The sequence below is a fragment of the Ictidomys tridecemlineatus genome, chromosome 5 (genome assembly GCF_052094955.1).
Source record: "Ictidomys tridecemlineatus isolate mIctTri1 chromosome 5, mIctTri1.hap1, whole genome shotgun sequence".
Taxonomy (NCBI): Eukaryota; Metazoa; Chordata; class Mammalia; order Rodentia; family Sciuridae; genus Ictidomys; species Ictidomys tridecemlineatus.
The window spans coordinates 2258646-2278355 of NC_135481.1; the positions used below are offsets into that span (position 1 = coordinate 2258646).

Consider the following 19710-nt stretch of genomic DNA (forward strand, 5'->3'; position numbering starts at 1 on the left):
CTCAAAGAAAAATAAGTTAAAAAGTTTCAAACATTGAAATGGGAGAGAATTTTTTGGATAAGAACCCAAAAGCACAGAAAACAAAAGCAAACACAAACAGAATTACATAAACTGAAGATCTTCTGTATAACAAAGGAAACAACAGTGTGAAAAAATGACCTGCATGATGGTGGAAAATATTTGTAAGTCAGTACCTGTGAAAGGGCTAAGATCCAGACATTATAAGGAATTCAAATAAATCAATAACCCCCTAAAAATGTTTTTAATGATCAACAGACCAAACTAGACACGATAATAGACAAAGGAAACAAATAGCCAATAAGTACATTTTTTAAACTGTTCAGTATCACTAATTATAAGGGAATACAAATCAAAACTACAATGAGATATCAACTCACTACAGTTAGAACTATGACTAACAAATAGAAAACAGATTACAAATGATAGAAAGAATGTGGAAGAAAGAGAACGCTTACATACTAGTGGTGGAAATTAGTACAGGAATCATGAAAAGTATTAAGGAAGTTCCTCAAAATATGAAATTGAATTATCATATAATACATTAATCTCATTCCTAGATATATATGCAAAGGAAACAAAATTAGACTATTGAAGAAACATCCCATGTTTATTCCAGGGCTATTCCCAATAGCTACGAATATGGGGTTAAACTAAGTTTTCATCTATGAATGAACAGATAAAGAAAATGTAGTACATATATAAAATAGAATATTATAAACTACAAAAAGAATGAAATCCTGTCATTCCAACAACATATATGGAATCATTATGTGAAGTGAATAAGCCAGGCACAGAAAGACAAATATCACATGATCTCACTCACCTATGAAATACAAAGAAGTTGATCTAGAAATTGACAATAGAGTCTGGGGGGGAGGGAGTAGAGGGAGGAATGGAGGAAAGTTGATCAAAAGGTTAGAAAAATAATTTCCAGTGTTGTACTACACTTTAGGATGCCAGTAGATAATTATAAAACAGTATATACTTTTTGAAAGAATTTAAAATGTTTTCACCATATACAAATAATAAATGTTTGAGGAGATACATATATTTACCTTGATTTGAACATTACACAGTGTATACATGTACTGAAAACTTACATGATACCCATAAATATGTACAATTTTTACATGTCAATTAAAAATTTTAAAAAGAGAGATAAAGTCATTATATAAGGATATAAGGGGGATAAATTCATCAAGAGAATATAACTACTATGAAAATTTATGTAGTAATTCTCAGACCACTCAATATATAAAGCAAATATCATATATAAAGGGGAAGACAGACCATACTACCATAACGGTTAGAGATTTTCATATGACACTTTCATCCACATACAGATTATGCACACATAAATTCAACAAGGAAACATCAGACTTAAATTATCCTTAAAAAGATAATTTACAGACTGCTACAACAGCTGCAGAATATGCATTCTTCTCATCAGCATATGAGACATATATCAAGATAAGTCCATACATTAGTCCACAAAAGAGATCTCAATCTTCTCTAACCACATTGAAATAAAACTAGAAATCAACAACAGTAACTGTGGGAATGATAAAAATACATGTAAATTAAGCAACATACTCCTGACCAACGGGTCAATGAAGAAATTAAAAGGGAAAATAAAAGAATTCTTAAAAATGAAAACAATCATACCAAAATCTATGGGATACAGCAAAAACAATTCTAGGAGGGGGATTTCTCATAATAAGGGCCTACATCTGAATGAAAAGATTTCAAACCTACGACAATCAATTAAAAAAACAAGAAAAGCAAAAATAAATGAAGCAAAATCCATGAAACAAAGAAAAAAGGATCAGAGCAGAAATAAATAAAACAAAGGCAGGCAACACAATAAAAAAATTAAGGAAACCAAAAGTAGCTTTTTCAAAGGGCAAATAAAATCAAGAAACTTTCAGCTAGTTTGGTGAAAACAAAGAATCAAATAAATCAGAAGAAAAAAGACATAACTAATACCACAGAAAGATTATTAGGCTTATTGTTAACTAATGTAAATCAACAAATTGGAAAATCAAGAAGAAATAGATAAATTTCTACAGACACAAGCTATGAAGTCTGAACTCCAAAAATAGAACACCTAAACATATCAATAACAAGCAAAGAAACTAAATCAGAAATAAAAAGTTGACCAAAAAACAAAAGCCCATGACTAAGGTGGCTTTATTGCTGAATGCATTTTCTAAAAATTAATCCTAATCAAACTATTCCAAAAAATTTATAAGCAGGGAAATCTTCCAAATTCATTCTACAAAATTACTCTGATAACAAAAGCAGACAAGATCAATTTAAAAGAAAAAAATCATAGGCCAATATCAATTACAGTGGAATCAAAGCACATTAAAAAGGTTATACATCATGATAAAATGAGATTAACCCCAGAGCTGTATGAAAAGTTCAACATATGCAAATCAACAAACATAATACATTTGCAGAATGAAGGATAAAACCATCTCCACAGATCCAGAAAAAAGGATAAAACCATCTCCACAGATGCAGAAAAAGCTTTAATGAAATTCAATATTCCAGCCTGGTGCAATAACACATGCATATAATTCCAGTTACTTGGGAGACTGAGGCAAGAGGCCCACAAGTTCAAGGACAGACTGGGAAAAACTTAGACAACTCTCTCAAAATAAAATTTAAAAGGGCTAGGGATGTACCTCAGTGGTAGACTGCTTGCTCACCATATATGAAGTCCTGGGTTATATATTTCCACTAGTTGGGAAACAAGACAAAAAAAAAAAAATGCCTTCATGACCACAAACTCAACAAATTAGAAGGAAAAATAAGTCTTCCAAGATACTCAAAAACTAAAAGAATTCATGGTTATTAAGTCAACACTAAAGAAGATACTTAGAACACTACATGCATAAGAAATTAAAAACAAACTTCAGAGCCTACAAATGGATCAATTTCATGAGAAGAGTAGCTACCAAATAAGAATTAAGATGAAATTTAAGTTCAGAAATAAACAAAAATGGCAGATAATAATAAAAACCTCTCTATAATAACACTGAATATAAACTGCCCCAAATCTAATTAAAAAAAGAACCAGAATGGATTAAAAAACAAGACCCAAATATATGCTGCTTGCTCTCTTACCAAGATAGGTCATCTAGACACAAACGCAAAATGAGTCTCAAACCTAAAAAATATTATAAATCAAATGGACCTAAAAGACATCTATAGAATAATCCAAAATTCACTTTCTTCTCAACTGCACATGGTATCATCTCTAAAACAGATCATATTTTAGGAAAGAAAGTAAATCATAGTAAGTACAAAAAACAAAAACAATAAAAACCCTGATATTATCTCAGCCATATTATCAGACCATACTCGAATGAAACTGGAAATTAAAATCAAGAAAAATCATAGAAATTACATAGGAAATAAATGAGAAAGAACAATATGGTTTTTACAATGAATGGATAATATAATAAAATGAAAGGGAAAATTAAAAATTCTTAGACTCAAAATATAATGGAGATATAACATATTAGAATCTCTGGGACACAATGAAGGCAGCTCTCAGGTAAACTTACAGCTATGAGTGCCTACATTAAAATAAAATGAATGAATGAATGAATAAATAAATAAATAAATAAATACCCAACAACAATTATACATTTCAAGATTCTTGAAAAACAACAATAAAATCTTTCCAAAACCAGTAGAATAAAGAAAATAATTAAGGTTAGAGCCAAAATTAATGAAATAGTTCTTTCAAAAGATAAGAATGATAAACCAACTAACCCCAGAAACAAAGAGAAGACCCAAATTAATGACATTAGAAATGCAAAAAAGATATTACCATAAACATCTCTAAATTCCACAGGATCATTAGGACTACTCTGAAAGCTAGAAAATCTAGAAGGAGTAGACTGATTCTTATATACTTATGTCCTATCAAAATTGAACCAAAAAGATAAAGAAAGCCTGAACAGGACAGCAAAAAACAATGAGACTAGGGGCTGGGGTTGTGGCTCAACAGTAGAGCGCTCGCCTTGCATGTGACAGGCCCTGGATTCCATTCTCAGCACCACATAAATAAATAAAATAGAGAGATTGTGTTCAATTACAACTAAAATATAAATATTAAAAAATGCCTACCTGAATTTTACCAGTCCTTTAAAGAACAAACAATGTCAAGTGATCCTCAAATTAGGGGACACAGAAATAGATAAGGGAAAACATTTTCAAATCATTGTATGAAGATATCAACCTTCTACCAAAACCAGATAAAGGCACATGACGGAAAGAGAACTACAGAACAATATACCTGTTGAACAAAAGTCCACAATAAAATAGGAGTAATTCTTCTTCAAAAACACATTAAGAAGCTTATACTTCATGATCAAGTCAGCACAGGCAAAACAATAAACTTCATTACATAAATGAAAGGAAGGACAAAAATCACATGATCACCTAATTAGATACAGAAAAGGCCTTTGACAAAATTCAGCAGCAATTCATTTTAGAAGCATTGAAGAAATTAAGGACAGAAGGAACTTAACATCTTGAAGAAGGACATAAATGATAAACCCAAAATAAACATCATACTAAATGGGGGAAAACTGAAAGCATTTCCTCTAAAATCACAAACAAGGAGGTGTTGAAATCTCAGCCACAGCAATTACATGAGAAAGAAATACAACGTATATAAAGAGGAAAGGAAGAAGTCAATTTGGCACTGTTCACAGATATGATCCAATACCTGAAGACTTCTCAAGTTTTGGAAATAAATACAGCAAAGCATTAGACCATAAAATCATCATAAAAAAAATCAACACCTTTTAAATACAGCAATAATGAAACTGCTGAAAAAAAATCAGAAAAACTCCTTCACAGTAGTTTTAATAAATAAATGTAGGAATAAATGTCTGCATATTTATATATATATGAATGAATAAATCTAAAAAAAAGGTGATCGATCTCTACAATAAAAATCATAAAATATTGAAGAAAGAATTACAGAGATACTAGAAGATAGAAATATCTCTCATATTAGGGATAGACAGAATTAATACTGTCAAACGGCAATACATAGACTCAATGCAGTGCCCAATAACATCCTTAACTGGGGGGGGGGGGGAGGGGACCTAAAATTAATTTGAAAGAAGAACCAGAATAGCCAAAGCAATTTTGAGTTGTAAAAGCAATGAAGAAGGCATCATAATTCCAATCTTCAAATTATACTTTAGAGCTATAGTAACAAAAACTGTGTGGTACTAGCATAAACTCACATGTTGACCAATATCATAGACTAGAAGACACAGACACAAACCCAGATACAGTTGGTGAAAAAAATAGTCTTTTAAACAAATGGTGCTGGGAAAATTGGATATCCATATATTGAATGAAACTAGGAGCTTTATTTTAATTGCTAAAACTTGGAAACAAGCGAGATGTTCTTCAGTAAGTCAATGACTAAACTGTGATACAAACAAAAACCAGAATATTACCTAGTACTAAAAAGTCATCGAGAGTCCTAGGAGAAACTTAAGTGCACAAAAGTAAAAGAAACGAAACTGAAAAGGCTGCATATAATTTAAGATTCTAAGTATATAACATTCTGGGAAAGATAAAACTGAGGAAAGAGCAAAAAATCAGTTGTTGCCAGGATTTTGGGAGAGGGATTAATAAACTGAATACAGGATTTTTAGGACAATAAATATATTATGTATGATACTATAATGATGGGTATGAGCCATTACTCTTAGTGCTAACTCATAGAATGCACATCAAGAACAAATCCTAATGTAAATTACAGATTTTGAGTAAATACTATATGTCAATTGAAGCTCATGCATTTTAACATGTATATCACTCTGTTGGAAAACTGGATAATGGGGAAATTTACACATGTTTAGGGGACAGTGGATATGTGGGAAAGTTTGCTCAATTTTGCTGCGAACCTAAAACTACTGTTTAAAAAAAAAAAAAAAAGTCTTAAAAAGAGATAGAATTACCATATGATCCAGTAGTCCTACTGCTGGTTATATATATATATTTTAAATAAATTTAAAATAGGATCCCAGAAAGATATCTGTACACTCATATTTATTGTAGCATTATTTATAATAGCCAAGAAATGGAATGTCTATCAATAAATGGTTGGAGAAAGAAAGTGTAGAATATACATACAATGCAATTTATTCAGCTTTTCAAATGGAAATTCTATAATATTCTTTTTATAACTTGAATGAAGTTTGGGGACATTATGCTATGCCAAACAAGGTAATCCACAACAAAACAAATGCTCCATGAAGTATCTCAAAGAAATTTATTTACAGAAAGTAAAATAGCATTTGCCAGTGGATTAGGAGAAGGGGAAAAATGGAAGTAGTTATTCAAGGATATAGTTTCAGTTGCTTTATAAGAGGAGAAAGTTCTAGAGATCATTAAGATGCCTACAGAGAGAGGTATGATAATATAAAGAGGCAATTTAGTAGAAACAAATTCTAAAGGTGACTGGAAAGCCAATGATTAAAAGGTACAAAGAATGCTTAAGACAGAAAAAAAAATTTGTTAAGAGGGACCTGAAAAAAATGGTATTACAGGACAAACCTAGAGAGTTCAAGGAAAATCTCATATTCATGATACAAAATTCTAATTTTAGCCAATATCAAGAGTAAAATTTAATGACATTCCCCCCATAAAAAGGCATGTTTCATACTAATAAAAAAATTTTTTTAAAAAGAGAAAAACATGATGGTATCCTAAACACTTCAACAGCTTATATAACTTCTGTTTTCTCCATGTAAATTAACTTTGTTATAAAATAAACACAAAAATAAAAGTATGGACACAGATAAGGAAAAAAACCACGCATGTTTCATATTGCCAGAAATTCCCAGGATTCATAAATCACTAAATATGAACGAATAAGTTGGTCACTAACAGATTTTAAGCAGATAAGTGTCTAAAGAATTTGCTTTTACAATAATTCCATAATCTAAACTAAGACCAAAATGCACAAAACTGAATATAGGCAATCCAGTTAGGTAGTGAATATTGAAAATGTTACAGGCCAAGAAGGAAGTACCAACAAGAATGAGGATGAAGAAAATTACATAAGAAATAATTAAAAGACATAGTCTGTAGAGATTACATTCATCAAGATTTAATTAACAATGTATGTCTATTAGATACTTCATGAATCCTAAGTTCTGCTCTTATTATTTTGGGGAGAATAGAGCAAGGTAGTCATTCCCTCAACCATCCCTACTAAGAGTATGTTTTCCTTTATTTATAGCAGATGGTACCAGTCAATATGATGCATTATACAGTAGAATAGTGGATAGACTATGACTCATGTCATTAATATGCCCAGTACATTTCAGTGACTCCCTGTGTGTCAGGAGAGAACCAAGGACTTTACTGTTGCAAGATCTTTCACAATCTAATCATGGTTTTCTACTTATGGCTACATTTTTCACATCTCCTCCCATCACCTCATCCTGCCATACATCAAAAGGCCTTTCAGTGTACCTCTTCTGATGTCTTCCTTGATTCCAGATCTTAGAAGTTATTCCTCCTGCCTTGAGGACTATAGTCTTAGTTATCCCCAATCAAGCTGGAGGTTTCAGCTTAGATAATCACTTCTAAGATAATTAGGTATTCCTCTTGTATGCTCCCCATGGCAACCTATATTTACTCTATCACTAAACTACATTTTTCTTATAACTGCCATTTATTAAACGGTAAGCACCCTAAGTCACATAACCCAGTAATTTATTATTGTGTTCTTAGCAAATTACAGAACCTCAATAAAGATTCTTCAGGTTCTCTTCTGATGCTGTCTAGATAGATAATAGTATCAACCCTATCTTTTCCAGTTATATGACCTTGAAGGGAAGAGAAAAGTCAGAATATCTCCCAGTTTCTGGGGTATACTGTAAGTATACAAAAGAACCTACAAAGTCTCAATCTGCAGAACAAGAATATGACAAGGAGATTTTTTCCACAGGAAATTTTCTCCACATGAGAAAAATCATGGCAACAGAAGAACCACATACATGATTAAAGAGATTTCTATCTTTATTTCAGAAAATATTTTGATATTAGTTAGTCTAATCCATAAGTGCTTACATATATGAAAATACACCTATAATTCATGGAAAAACTAAAAGCATCCACACTCTATCTCCACAGTCAACTCGATTAAAAGGTTCAGCTCTCCAAATCTACTTTGAAAGAATTCATGAGTAGCATGGAACACAGTAACTTGCCATATGGCAAATGTTCAAGACATCGGATGGCATTCCCCACATTCAACAGCTATGAAAATATAAGCCAGTTTATTAGCATATAAACTGATGTTAAAAAATTCTTCCTATGTTTTCACAAGGAAATTAAAAAGACAGAAACCTTTTACATAAAATTAGCATCTTCATTCTTTCATGTAATAAATATTGAGTACCTATTTATTGTCTCATTTGGCTTCCATTCTAATGATGAAGAAGAAAGACACCAAAAAAGTCAACATGAAAGTTGTCAAATGACATTAAATTGTGTGAAGAAAAATAGATGTAAGAGGACTATAGAAGCCACAACATGGGCTCTCTGATATAGCATCATTCAAACAGAGACCTCTGAAAGAAGAAAACAAGGAAACCATGTGGACATCAAAGAGAAGGGTCATAGACAATAGAAATAACCCTTGAGAACATAAAGATATGTGGGCAAGAGCATAAAGCTAGTATAGACAGAAATGAAAAACGGAAGTACAGAGGTCAAAGAAGTAAAAAGGAGCCAATAATAGAGCAACATAGATTTCTAAGTATTACTTTGAGGGGGGGGGGAGACTTTGAAGGGTTTTAACCCATTTTGTCCCATTCTTCCAGATGTGTAACACCAATGAAAACTTCAATTAATCAATATTCATACCATTTGAGTTAACTCTGAAATAATATTTATATATTTATTATGTTCATAGAAATGAAAACTTGGAACTTAACAGATTAAGATTTCAAAAAGCCCAGTCTGGGTATTAAGAATACAATGTAAGGGGCACTTTTTTTTTTTTTTTTTTGGCAAAAGACGAAGGGCTTTAATCAGGATAATAGAAGTAGAAACGATAACAAGGAGTTAAAGTACAGATGCTTCAAGGTAGAAACACCAGTATTCGTAAATCCTTTGAACTATGTGAGACAGAAATCTAGAGACTTCAAAGGTTTTAACTAAAGGGAGTAGGGATAGAGGGCAGACTGCTACTGAATGAGATGGCAGAAGAATGTAAAAGAATTAGATTTGAGAGGATGAAAATAAAGAGCTCTATCTATTTAAGTAAAAGATTGCTAAACTTGTATTTTAGTTGTTAACATTAAGAAGTAACCATCCAATTACTGGATAAATAAATCTACAGTTCAGAGGGTAAGTCAGAGTTGGAATGGAAATATGCAAGTTGTAAGAGTACAGATAATAAATCTCTTACCTGGAGAGAAAGGATAAAGATGGCCTTAGGACTGGTCTGGGGCATTCCAACATTTAGAGTAAACTGAGGATTTATTTAAACAATCTTGCTTTAATGAGCCATAAATCACTTGATACATTTACCCTTGCTCCATTTATAGTAATACACCTGAAAATATAGCCTTAATGTTAGAGATGGGGTATAGGGAGTAATTACCAAATATGAGAAATCTGAAGTTACTAAGAAACTGCTTTGAAATCATTAAGATATCAAGAAGCCTAAAAATATATAAAAAGACTCTACCACAAGATACTTACAAAGTTTAAACAAAACTCAGAATAACATATGATCAAAAAAGATTTCGGTTACTATTACTTCTAATTTTAGGTTGAATTACAAAATAGTATCCAGCTGTTAAAAATCTTTGCTATGCTTTTCTGCTTCCAAGGAAATATTAAGAATTCCTTAACAGGCATGGTCTCTATGTATATAAAAATTACTATTTAAAATGTACTCGAAGTCTTCTCTAAATGTATATTTAAAACATAATTGAGTTACACCAAAATCCAACTTGTATACCCAAGTACCACAAAAATTTAAAAATCATGCTTCAATATATGTGGAATGTTGTCTTTTATAAATTACCCTCATTAATTCTTAGGGGAAAGCAAGAATCCTTCATTAGTTATTTTGTAAATTAAGACATACAATATTATGGTACAACAAAACTGGACCTACTCACCTTACTAAAGTGCTGCCTGTTATGGTTTTTACAGGTATAGGAACTTGAGAAATGGTGGCAGATGTGAAGGCTTAAGAGCTATTTTCCCATGATATTATGGCTAGGACCATAACTCTGTTGAGACATCATGGTAGGTCTAATTTTCTGTTAACTCTATTTTAACATGGTCAAGTTAAAAAGCATGAGAGCTTTCTTAACACAATCTGGACTTACACCAGAGATTTATACAGAAACTTGTAACAAACAGCTTACCATGCCTCACAATGTCATCATCCTTGATTTTTACTACCAATGAAGTTTCATCTATACTCTCCATTCTTTAATCTTGATTCATTCTCCTAAATTCCACCAAGATCTCTAAAAACCCACTTATAAGGTGTCCATCATCTTCAAATGCTTTATATAATGGCTTTTCAACATATTACCTCGCGCTAAAGCCTGGCTTCCTCCCAAAGGCACTTATCCTGCAACACTTTTATATGAACTTGAAAAGACTCCTAAAGCCCCTAAGTCCCCCATTATTCTTCTAATACCCTTGTTAAAAACAAACAATGCCCCCACCGAAAAGAAAACAAAAAACTTCTAACTTGAAACTAATATAATCTACCTGAATTCTTTATGATTTTCCTCTGCTGTTAAACTCAGGTGATAGGTTCTATTTGATGTATATTAAGTCATTAGCAAAGTGACTTCAATGTCAAGGTCTGTGTCTCTGTTCTATTCCAATATTATAGTCCCTTAAAATATCTGCCTTAAGTTGAAACAGCTTTTTTAAACTCTTTTTTCATTCCAGACATGTTAAACACCCACCTCTGATCATTATCATCTACCCTCATTTGCACTCATATAGAATGATCATTGACATAAAGACACGAGACATTTTTAAAATTTTGTATTCATTTATTTGTTGACAAATGAGAATTGGATATATTTATCACATGCACAACATGTTTTGAAATATGAATACATTGTGGAATGGCTAGATCCAGCTAATATATGCAATACCTCATATACATAAAATTTTTGTGGTAAGAACACTTAAAATTTTCTGATCAATTTCCAAGAAGATAATACCTGTTAACAAGTTGAATAAATGTCGACAATTTGTATCCTCTAAGTATCATGTGTGCAGCCCTTGGTGACAACCATTCTACTCCATACTTCAATGAGATAAACTTTTTCACTTTTCCTATATAACTGACATCATGCAATATTTGTTTTTCTGTGTCTGGCTTATTTCACTTAAATAATGACTTGAGTGTCATCCATATTGTTTCCCTGTGCCCCTAAAAGAGAATTTCATCCTTCATTATGGCTGAATAGTACTCCATTTGCAATATACACCATATTCTTTAATCTATTCATTAAACTGAATGAGATACTCAGTTTAACACTAAATCTTGGCTACTGTGAATAATGATAGAATGAACATGACAATGCATGTATCTTTTTTTTTTTAGCTACACATGACATTACAATGATCAATACATCTGAATCAATTGGGGTATAATTTCTCATTTTTCTGATTGTACAGCTTGCAGAATCACACTGGTCATACAGTCACCTATATACATACAGCAACTATAATGTCTATTCTATTCTGCTGCCCTTCCTATCTCTTTGACAGTGATTTCAGTTCCTTTGAATATGTACTCAGCAGTGGAATTGCTAAATCTTGGCAGTCCCATTTTTTATTTTTTAAATAAGTCCTCCTATTTTCCCGAATAGCTGTACTAATTTACATTCCTATTGTCTTGAATACAGAGGTTCCCTTTTTTTCCCACATCCTTACCAAGAAAGGTCTCATTTTTTATATTAACTATTTTAATGGGGCATCTTATTATAGTCTGTATTTGCATTTCCTGGATTAATAACAATTCTGAGTACTTTTTTCATCTACCTTTGGGTATTTGCTTGTGTTTGAATGTGTGGGTGTGTGTGTGCATGCACATGTATGTCATGGTTATTGGGGTCCTTTGCTCATTTCTTAACTGGGTTTTTTTTTTCTTGCTACTAAGTTCCTTATATATTTCATTTATTAACCCCTTCTCAGGTGTGGTTTACAAATGTTTTCTCTAATCATTTCATAGGTGTTCTTTTTACTGTTGATTTTACCCTTTGTGCAGAGCTTTTCAGTTTGGTGTATCTCATTTGTCTACTTTTGTTTTTGTTGCCCTTCTCTGGATTTAAAAAAAAAAAAAGAGATGTATTCCTTTGTCTTCTTTTAGTACTTTTACGATTTCAAATTGTACACGTAGTTTTTAAACCATTTTCAGTTGAGTTCTCTACATGGTATGAGCTAATGTTCCAAGTTCATTCTTCTACATGTGGACATCCAGTTTTCCCAACATCAACTACTGAACAGACTGTCAGATCACATTTGCTTTCATCAAATTTGTCAAGATTCTATGCTCTTTATTGTGTTCTATTTGTACATGTGTTTGTTTCTATGTCTTATTGATTAGGTATATTTTCAAGTTAGGTAGTATGATACCATACCTTCAGCTTTGTTCTTTTTACTCAAGACTGCTTTGGCTATCTAGTCTTTTATGGTTCTATATAAATCTCAGTATAATTTTTTCAATTTCTGTGAAAAAGGTCATTGACATTTTCCTAGGGATTACACGGAATCTTAAGAGTACTCTGAGTAGTATGGAAATTTGTAACAATATTGATTCTTCCAATCCATAAATATGGGCCAACTTTTCACTTACTTGTATCCTCTTCAAGTTCTTTCATCAATGTTTTTTTGTTTTTACTGTGGACATCTTTCACCTCCTTGGTTAAATTTCTTAAATGCTTTTATTTTTCTGTAGCTATTTTAAATGAAACATTTTCTTGATTTCTTTTTTTAGTCAGTCTGCTCTTTAAGTGTATAGAAACAATGACGATTGTTATACTTTGATTTTGAATCCTACAACTTTACCATATCTCTTTAGTAATTCTAATAACCATGCCATCTACAAACTAAGTGAGTTAAACTTCTTCCTTTCCTATTTGGATACCTTCTATTTATTTCATTTAATTACTCTGATAAGGACTTGAAGCACAATGTTGAATAGAAATGGTGAGAGCAGGTTCCCTTGCCTTGTTCAAGATTTCAACTTTTCACCATTAAGTATGACTTTAGCAGTAGGTTTGTCACATATGCCTTCATTGTGTTGAGATACATTCCTTGTATGTCTTATTTATTGAGGCTTTTTATCAGAGATGTTGAATTTTTTTAAATGTTTTCCCCTCACTCTATTAATGATGTCACATTTATAGATCTAGTTATGTTACACATTCATTGCATCCTTAAGATAAATATATTATCATGATGAACAGTTCTAACATGCTATTTAGTTCAATTTGCTAGTAATTTCTTCACAATTTTTGCATCTACTTCATCGGGGATATTGGGCTTTAGTTTTTTGTTTTTTTAAGAGTTTTCGTCTGACTCTGTTATCAATTTAATGCTGGCCTCATAAAATAAATTTGGAGATATTCCCTCTTCTTCAGTTCTTTGAAAAAGAAAAAAATGATATTACTTCTGTTCAAATACTCAATAAATTCAGCAGTGAAACCATCAGGCCCTGGGCTTTTATTTGGTGGAGGATTTTACTACTGACTCAATGTCTTCACTCCTTATTGATCTGTTCAGATTTTTTGTTGTTATTGTTCAACATTAAGTCTTGGTAGACAGTATGCATGCAAGAATTTATCTATTTTTTTCTTCTAGGTTAAAGAAAACCAAATATATTTTAGGTTGAATAATTTGTTGATTCATAACTGTTCATTGTAGTATCTTGTGATCCTTTCTATTTACCTATTTCAGTTGTAATGGCTCTTCTTTTTTTCTGATTTGATTAACCCAACTTATTCATGGTCTACCTAAAGCTTTCTTAATATTATCTTTAAAAACAAGCAAACAAAAAAAAAACTCTCAGTTTTAAGAATCTTGTCATTCCCTTTCATTTATATCTACTCTGATCTTACTCCTTCTTACATCAACTAACTTTGAAGTTATTTTTTCCTAATTCCTTCAGATTTAACGTTAGCTCATTCATTTGAGCTATTTTTTATTTTTAATGCAGGTGTTTATTGCTGTAAATTTCCCTCTTAAAATTTATTTTTGCTGCCTTACATGAGTTTGGATACCTTCCGTTTCCATTTTTGTCTAAAGGTATTTTTTAGTTTTAATTTTGTCTTTGGCCTGTAGTTGTTCAGACAGTATTATGTTAAATTCCCATGTATGTGAATTTTCTAAAATTCTTGCTATTACTGATATCTAGTTTCATATCACTGTGATCAGAAAAGATATCTGATACAATTTCAAACAACACATTTGATAATTCTTGCACATGACCCATCCTGTATTTAAAAGAAGGTATTCTACCACTGTTGTACAGTTACATATCATCTGGACTAAAGTATAATTTAATTATGATGTCTGTACATTGCTGAGAATGGGGTACTGAAGTCTCCAACTATTATCATTATCACAGTCTATAAGATCTATTGGGGCTAGGGTTGTAGCTCAATGTTAAAATGTATACTTAGTGGGCTAGGGATGTGGCTCAAGCGGTAGCGCGCTTGCCTGGCATGCGTGTGGCCCGGGTTCGATTCTCAGAACCACATACAAACAAAGATGTTGTGTCCACTGAAAACTAAAAAAATAAATAAAAATTCTCTTTCTCTCTAAAAAAAAAAATGTATACTTAGCATATGTGAGGCCCTAGGCTCAATCCCACCACAAAGGGGGGGGGGGCACTTATTATCTGCTTTATATATTTAGATACTCTAATGCTAAGTGCATAAATATTTACAATTATAATATCCTCCTGATGAAATGGCCACTTTACCATAATACAATGACCTTCTTTTTCTTGTTTTAGTTTTGACTTATCTGGTGTTATCTGATATAGGTACAGCTATCCCAGATCTCTTTTGATTTCCATACACATGGAATTAAAAGTTAAGAACACTTTTAATTTGTGTTCTTAACAGTGAAGCGAGTCTCCTATAGGCAACATACAGTTAGTTCTTGCTTAATTATCCACCCAACCACTCTATGTGTTTTGACTGGTGAAACTGAATTCATTTATATTCCAAGTAATAACTAGCAGGTACTACTATAATTTGTTAATTGTTTTCTAGCTGTCCTATAAACCTTTTGTCCTTTTCTTCCTCTTTTATTGTCTTACTTGTGATTACATTACTTTCTCTACTGCTGGGCTTTTGACTCCTTATTACTCTTCATCTTCAGTGTAACCACTATAAGGTTTCACTTTTATGCTTACCATGAGGCTGACAAAACATTTATAGTTATAACAGGCTATATTAACAACTGTGGTCGCATTTTTTTAATCACTTTTTCTCTATCATCCCCCACACTTTAGTGGGTGGGGGTACCAGGAATTGAACTCAGGGCACTGAGCAACATCCCCAGCCCTAGACTGTAGTTTACTTAGAGACAGGTCTCACTGAGTTGCTTAGTGCCTTGCTAAGTTGCTGAGGTTGGCTTTTAACTCGCCATCCTCCTATCTCAGCCTCCAGAGCCACTGGGATTACAGACATGCACCACCATACCCAGCTCACATTTCACATTCTTGATGCCACAATTCATACCATACAGTTCAACAAAATATTGTACCTATTACAATTTTGAACAGTTTTGTCTTTTAGTTTTCATACTTAATGTAAGTAATTTATATGTCATTGATACAAAATTGGAAGAATTGGACTGGGTTTATGTTTTCATGTTACTAATTAGCATCATTTTCTTTTAACTTTAAAAATTTTCTGTAATATTTCTCATAAGACAGGTCTGGTGGTAATAAACTCCCTTCATTTCTGTAGAATAGTTTTGCCAGGTGAAGTATTCCTGTTATTGTGTTTTCTTTCAACAGGTTAAATGCACTATCACATTCTCTCCTGGCATATAAGGTTTTTGTTCCTAGACTTATTAGAACTCCCTAAGGTGTAAAGTACTTCCTGTTTTCTATATCCTTTTTGACTTTGATTATTCATTCATACCCTGAAGTAATGTGGTCTGGACTGAATTTTTAAAAATATTTTTATAAGTTATTAAGGCACCATTATTTTATTTATATGTGGTACTGAGAATCAAACCCAGTGCTTCACACATGCTAGGCAAGCTCTCTACCACTGAGCCACAACCGTAACCCCTGGACTGAACCTTATTGGAGCTTCCCTTGCAAGATTTCTTCATTCCTTTTCAATCATTTTCCTTTTATATCCTCTAACTGTATATTTTCAAAAACTTGTCCTCAGATTCAAAGTCTTCTGCTTGATCAATTCTGCTGCTTATGCTCTTGTATTCATTTTCATTTCACTTTATTTTTCAACTAAAGAATTTTTCTTTAAGAAAATATTTTCAATCTGTTGGTTGAATTTCTCATTATGATTGTTTACTGTTTACTGATTTCACTGAATTACTTCTTTGTGTTTTATTTTTAATTCACCAAGTTTCCTTAGAACAATTACTTTGAATTCTTTATTAGGCAGCTCATAAATCTCTACTTTTTTAGGACTGATTATTGGTGTTTTAATTACTTCTAACTGTTCTTGATCCACAATGGCCATGTGTTGGTATCTGCACATTTGAAAAAAGTACGGACTTATTCCTGTCTTTTCAGACTGGCTTTGTTTTAAAAGCCCTTGAACAGTCTGCCTATCTAGAGGTTTTGAGCCTCCATTTGTTGTAGCCCATGGGAGGACTTGCAGTTGTAGTCCACGAGCAGGGTGGTGGGAGTCCCTAAGTCAACAAGAAAGCAGGACTGGAGCCTGTATCTGTAAGGCTGAATTTCATGAAGCCTGGATCCACTGTGGTAAACCTATTGATGGGGTTTGTGAATGTGGATCTAGACCCTATATCCACACTGGCTGACCTGATGCTGAGTTGGGCCTAGAATCTGACTGCAGAAGATATCAAGTGCTAGGATGGGCCTGGCATCTGCATTCACTGGGATAAACCTGAAGATGGAGCTCCCAAAGGTTAGCCTAGAGCTTAGGTCTAAGGGGAGGAACTGTAGCCTTAGTATATAGGTAACAGAGTCCACTGGGGTGGGTATGCCTAGAGCCTAGGTCTACAGGGAGGAAGTGTAGCCTTAGTATGTAGATAACAGAGTCCACTGGGGTGGGTCTACACTCTTGAGTCCATTGAAGCCTAGAGTCACAGGGAACAATCTGAAGTTTAGGGCTTGATTGGTTCTGAGGTAAGTGTGTAGCCAGAGTCCAGAGGAGTCAGACTGGAGGCCAAGTGTGAGAATACTGGCCTGAAAGCTAGGTCCACAGGAGGTAGAATAGGTCCTGAGGCCACAGAGGCTAACCTAGTACCTGGATTCAAAAGGACGATCATGCAACCTGAATCCAAGGGGTATGGCTAAGCACTGTAGTCTACTGAAACCGGGAGAACAAGGCCTAAACACTTAACCTGCTGGAGTGTGGGACCCCAGGGGCCAAGCTGGAGGGTAGGATTCTAGCTTCCAGGTTAGCACTGGGCAAGCCTGGAACCTGGGACTATTGGATGTGGTTTGGCATTGAGGTGCACCTGGAAACTCAGTGTATTGGTACCAGCCTAGGGTCTACAACCAAAGACATGGCTCAGCCTTGGGTTTTATCGGGGCAGGCCCAGTATTGAGTTCTATGAAGTCTGGTGCATACTTACTTCTCCTTCCTGCAAGGAGATTATCTCTTTACATACTGTCCTGTCCAGGGTTGATGGAGACTTGACACAAATAATGTAAAACTGTCTTGCCTACCCTCAATACATTTACTCATTTCTGTGCCACACCCAGTGCATTACCTGGTTTCCTTAGCACTTGTGAAGGTATTTTTGTCCATGAATAATTATTCAAATTGATGTTTTTAAAGTAGAATGAGTGCTGCAAAATCCTAACCCACCATCACATCTGAACCTTGGAACACACGGTTCTATTGGCCATCATAAATAGCATAAAAATTTAACTATTACAATGCTTTAGTATTATCCCCTCTACACTGCTAATATTCAATGTGAATACCATGAATAATCTTCTGGCTATTGGAGAAAAGTGTTCCAAATGTGATAATGTTTCTAACCTTGAGCCATTCAATTGAATGATCTTTAGTTCTTCTTCACCAATAACCCTCAATAATTTTCTAAGTTTTCAATATTCCCAAATCCCCTAACTAACCTGTGTTAAGTATAATGTTCCACAAAACACTGTTAATTTAAAAAAAAACTTTACATGGTCACTAAACTATAATAAAATATCATTTCACATCCAACAGGATGACAAATATAAAAAAATTAAATAAAAACAAATGCTAGTAAAGAGGTAGAAAAACTGGAACCTCTATACACTTTTGTTTGGAATCTAAAATGGTGTGGAAACAGTATGGCAGTTTCCAAAAAATTAACAACAAAATTACCATATATACTGAAAGAATTTAAAGCAGGGTCTGAAAAAGTATACCAATGCTCATAGCAACATTATTCACAATTGCTAAAATATAGAAACAACCCAAGTGCCCATTCAGATGAATGAATAAGCAAATTATAGTACATACATGCAATGGGATATTATTCAGCCTAAAAAAAGAAGGAAATTCTGATATATGCTACAATATAGATGAACCTGAGGATATTATACAAAGTATAATAAAATAATCTCAAGACAACTGTATAATTATATTTATATGGGGTACTTACAAGTAGCCAAAAATCAGACAGAAAGTAAAATGGTGGTTGCCAGGGGCAGTAGGAATGGGGAGTTACTGTTTAATGGGTATAGGGTCTTGTTTTGCAAAATAAAGAGAATTCTGATTATGACTATGTAACAATGTTAACACTCATAACACTACTGAAACGCACACTTTAAAAAGGTTAATTAAGATTTTTTTTCATTTCTAGTTGTAAAAGAACACAATAAATACATTTTATTTATTTTTATGTGGTGCTCAGGATCAAACCCAGCATCTCACACATGCTAGGAAAGCGCTCTACCACTGAGCTACACCCCCAACCCCAAGATGGTCAATTTTTATATTATTTTATTATAGTTACATGGTTATATAATATAGTTAGTATATTCTATACATATAATTAACAGAAAAATTACATGGTCACATATACATCAAGTATTTAAAAAGATTTCCTTCATTCAGTAAAAAAAACATTGAGGGTTTTTTTTGGTTTTGTTTTAAATTAACAGAAAAATTACATGGTCACATAAGTCTGAGAAATACATTTTACAGTTCCCTCTTGAAGTTTCACAGTGTACATAGCATGTGAAAGGATTTACTCTATTTTCAGTAAAGAAAACCTTGACTTTCTCAATCTTACCCATATGCATGTTTAAAAGTTTAAAATCACATGTTTATCTTTATCTCCTCCTATCTTCAGAAGATGGGGATCTTTTCTCTTATTTAAGATCAAATTCTGCACTAACATTTTTCATTTCAATTTACTGTCTTGAAAACCTTGCTTGGATAATTACTATAGTGCACTTCT

General features: G+C 32.9%; 2 protein-coding genes across 44 annotated transcripts in view; one reads left to right on the forward strand and one right to left on the reverse strand.

The window, feature by feature from the left end:
* Positions 1-19710, forward strand: part of LOC110598540 (uncharacterized) — a 287890-nt gene that overhangs the window by 255136 nt on the left and 13044 nt on the right. For all 37 annotated transcript variants that reach the window (XR_013438651.1, XR_013438630.1, XR_013438632.1 and 34 more), the window contains one exon: positions 10246-10341. The gene's annotated coding sequence lies outside the window, so the exon portion shown is untranslated. The remainder of the gene's footprint in view (positions 1-10245; positions 10342-19710) is intronic.
* Positions 1-19710, reverse strand: part of Ube3a (ubiquitin protein ligase E3A) — a 96082-nt gene that overhangs the window by 44599 nt on the left and 31773 nt on the right. For 2 of the 7 annotated variants that reach the window (XM_013359140.4, XM_078049097.1), the window contains one exon: positions 9491-9637. The exons of the other annotated variants lie outside the window; for them this stretch is intronic. In XM_013359140.4, the coding sequence (XP_013214594.1) occupies positions 9491-9543 (53 nt within the window). In that variant the 5' untranslated portion in view covers positions 9544-9637. The remainder of the gene's footprint in view (positions 1-9490; positions 9638-19710) is intronic. 7 annotated transcript variants of the gene reach the window in all.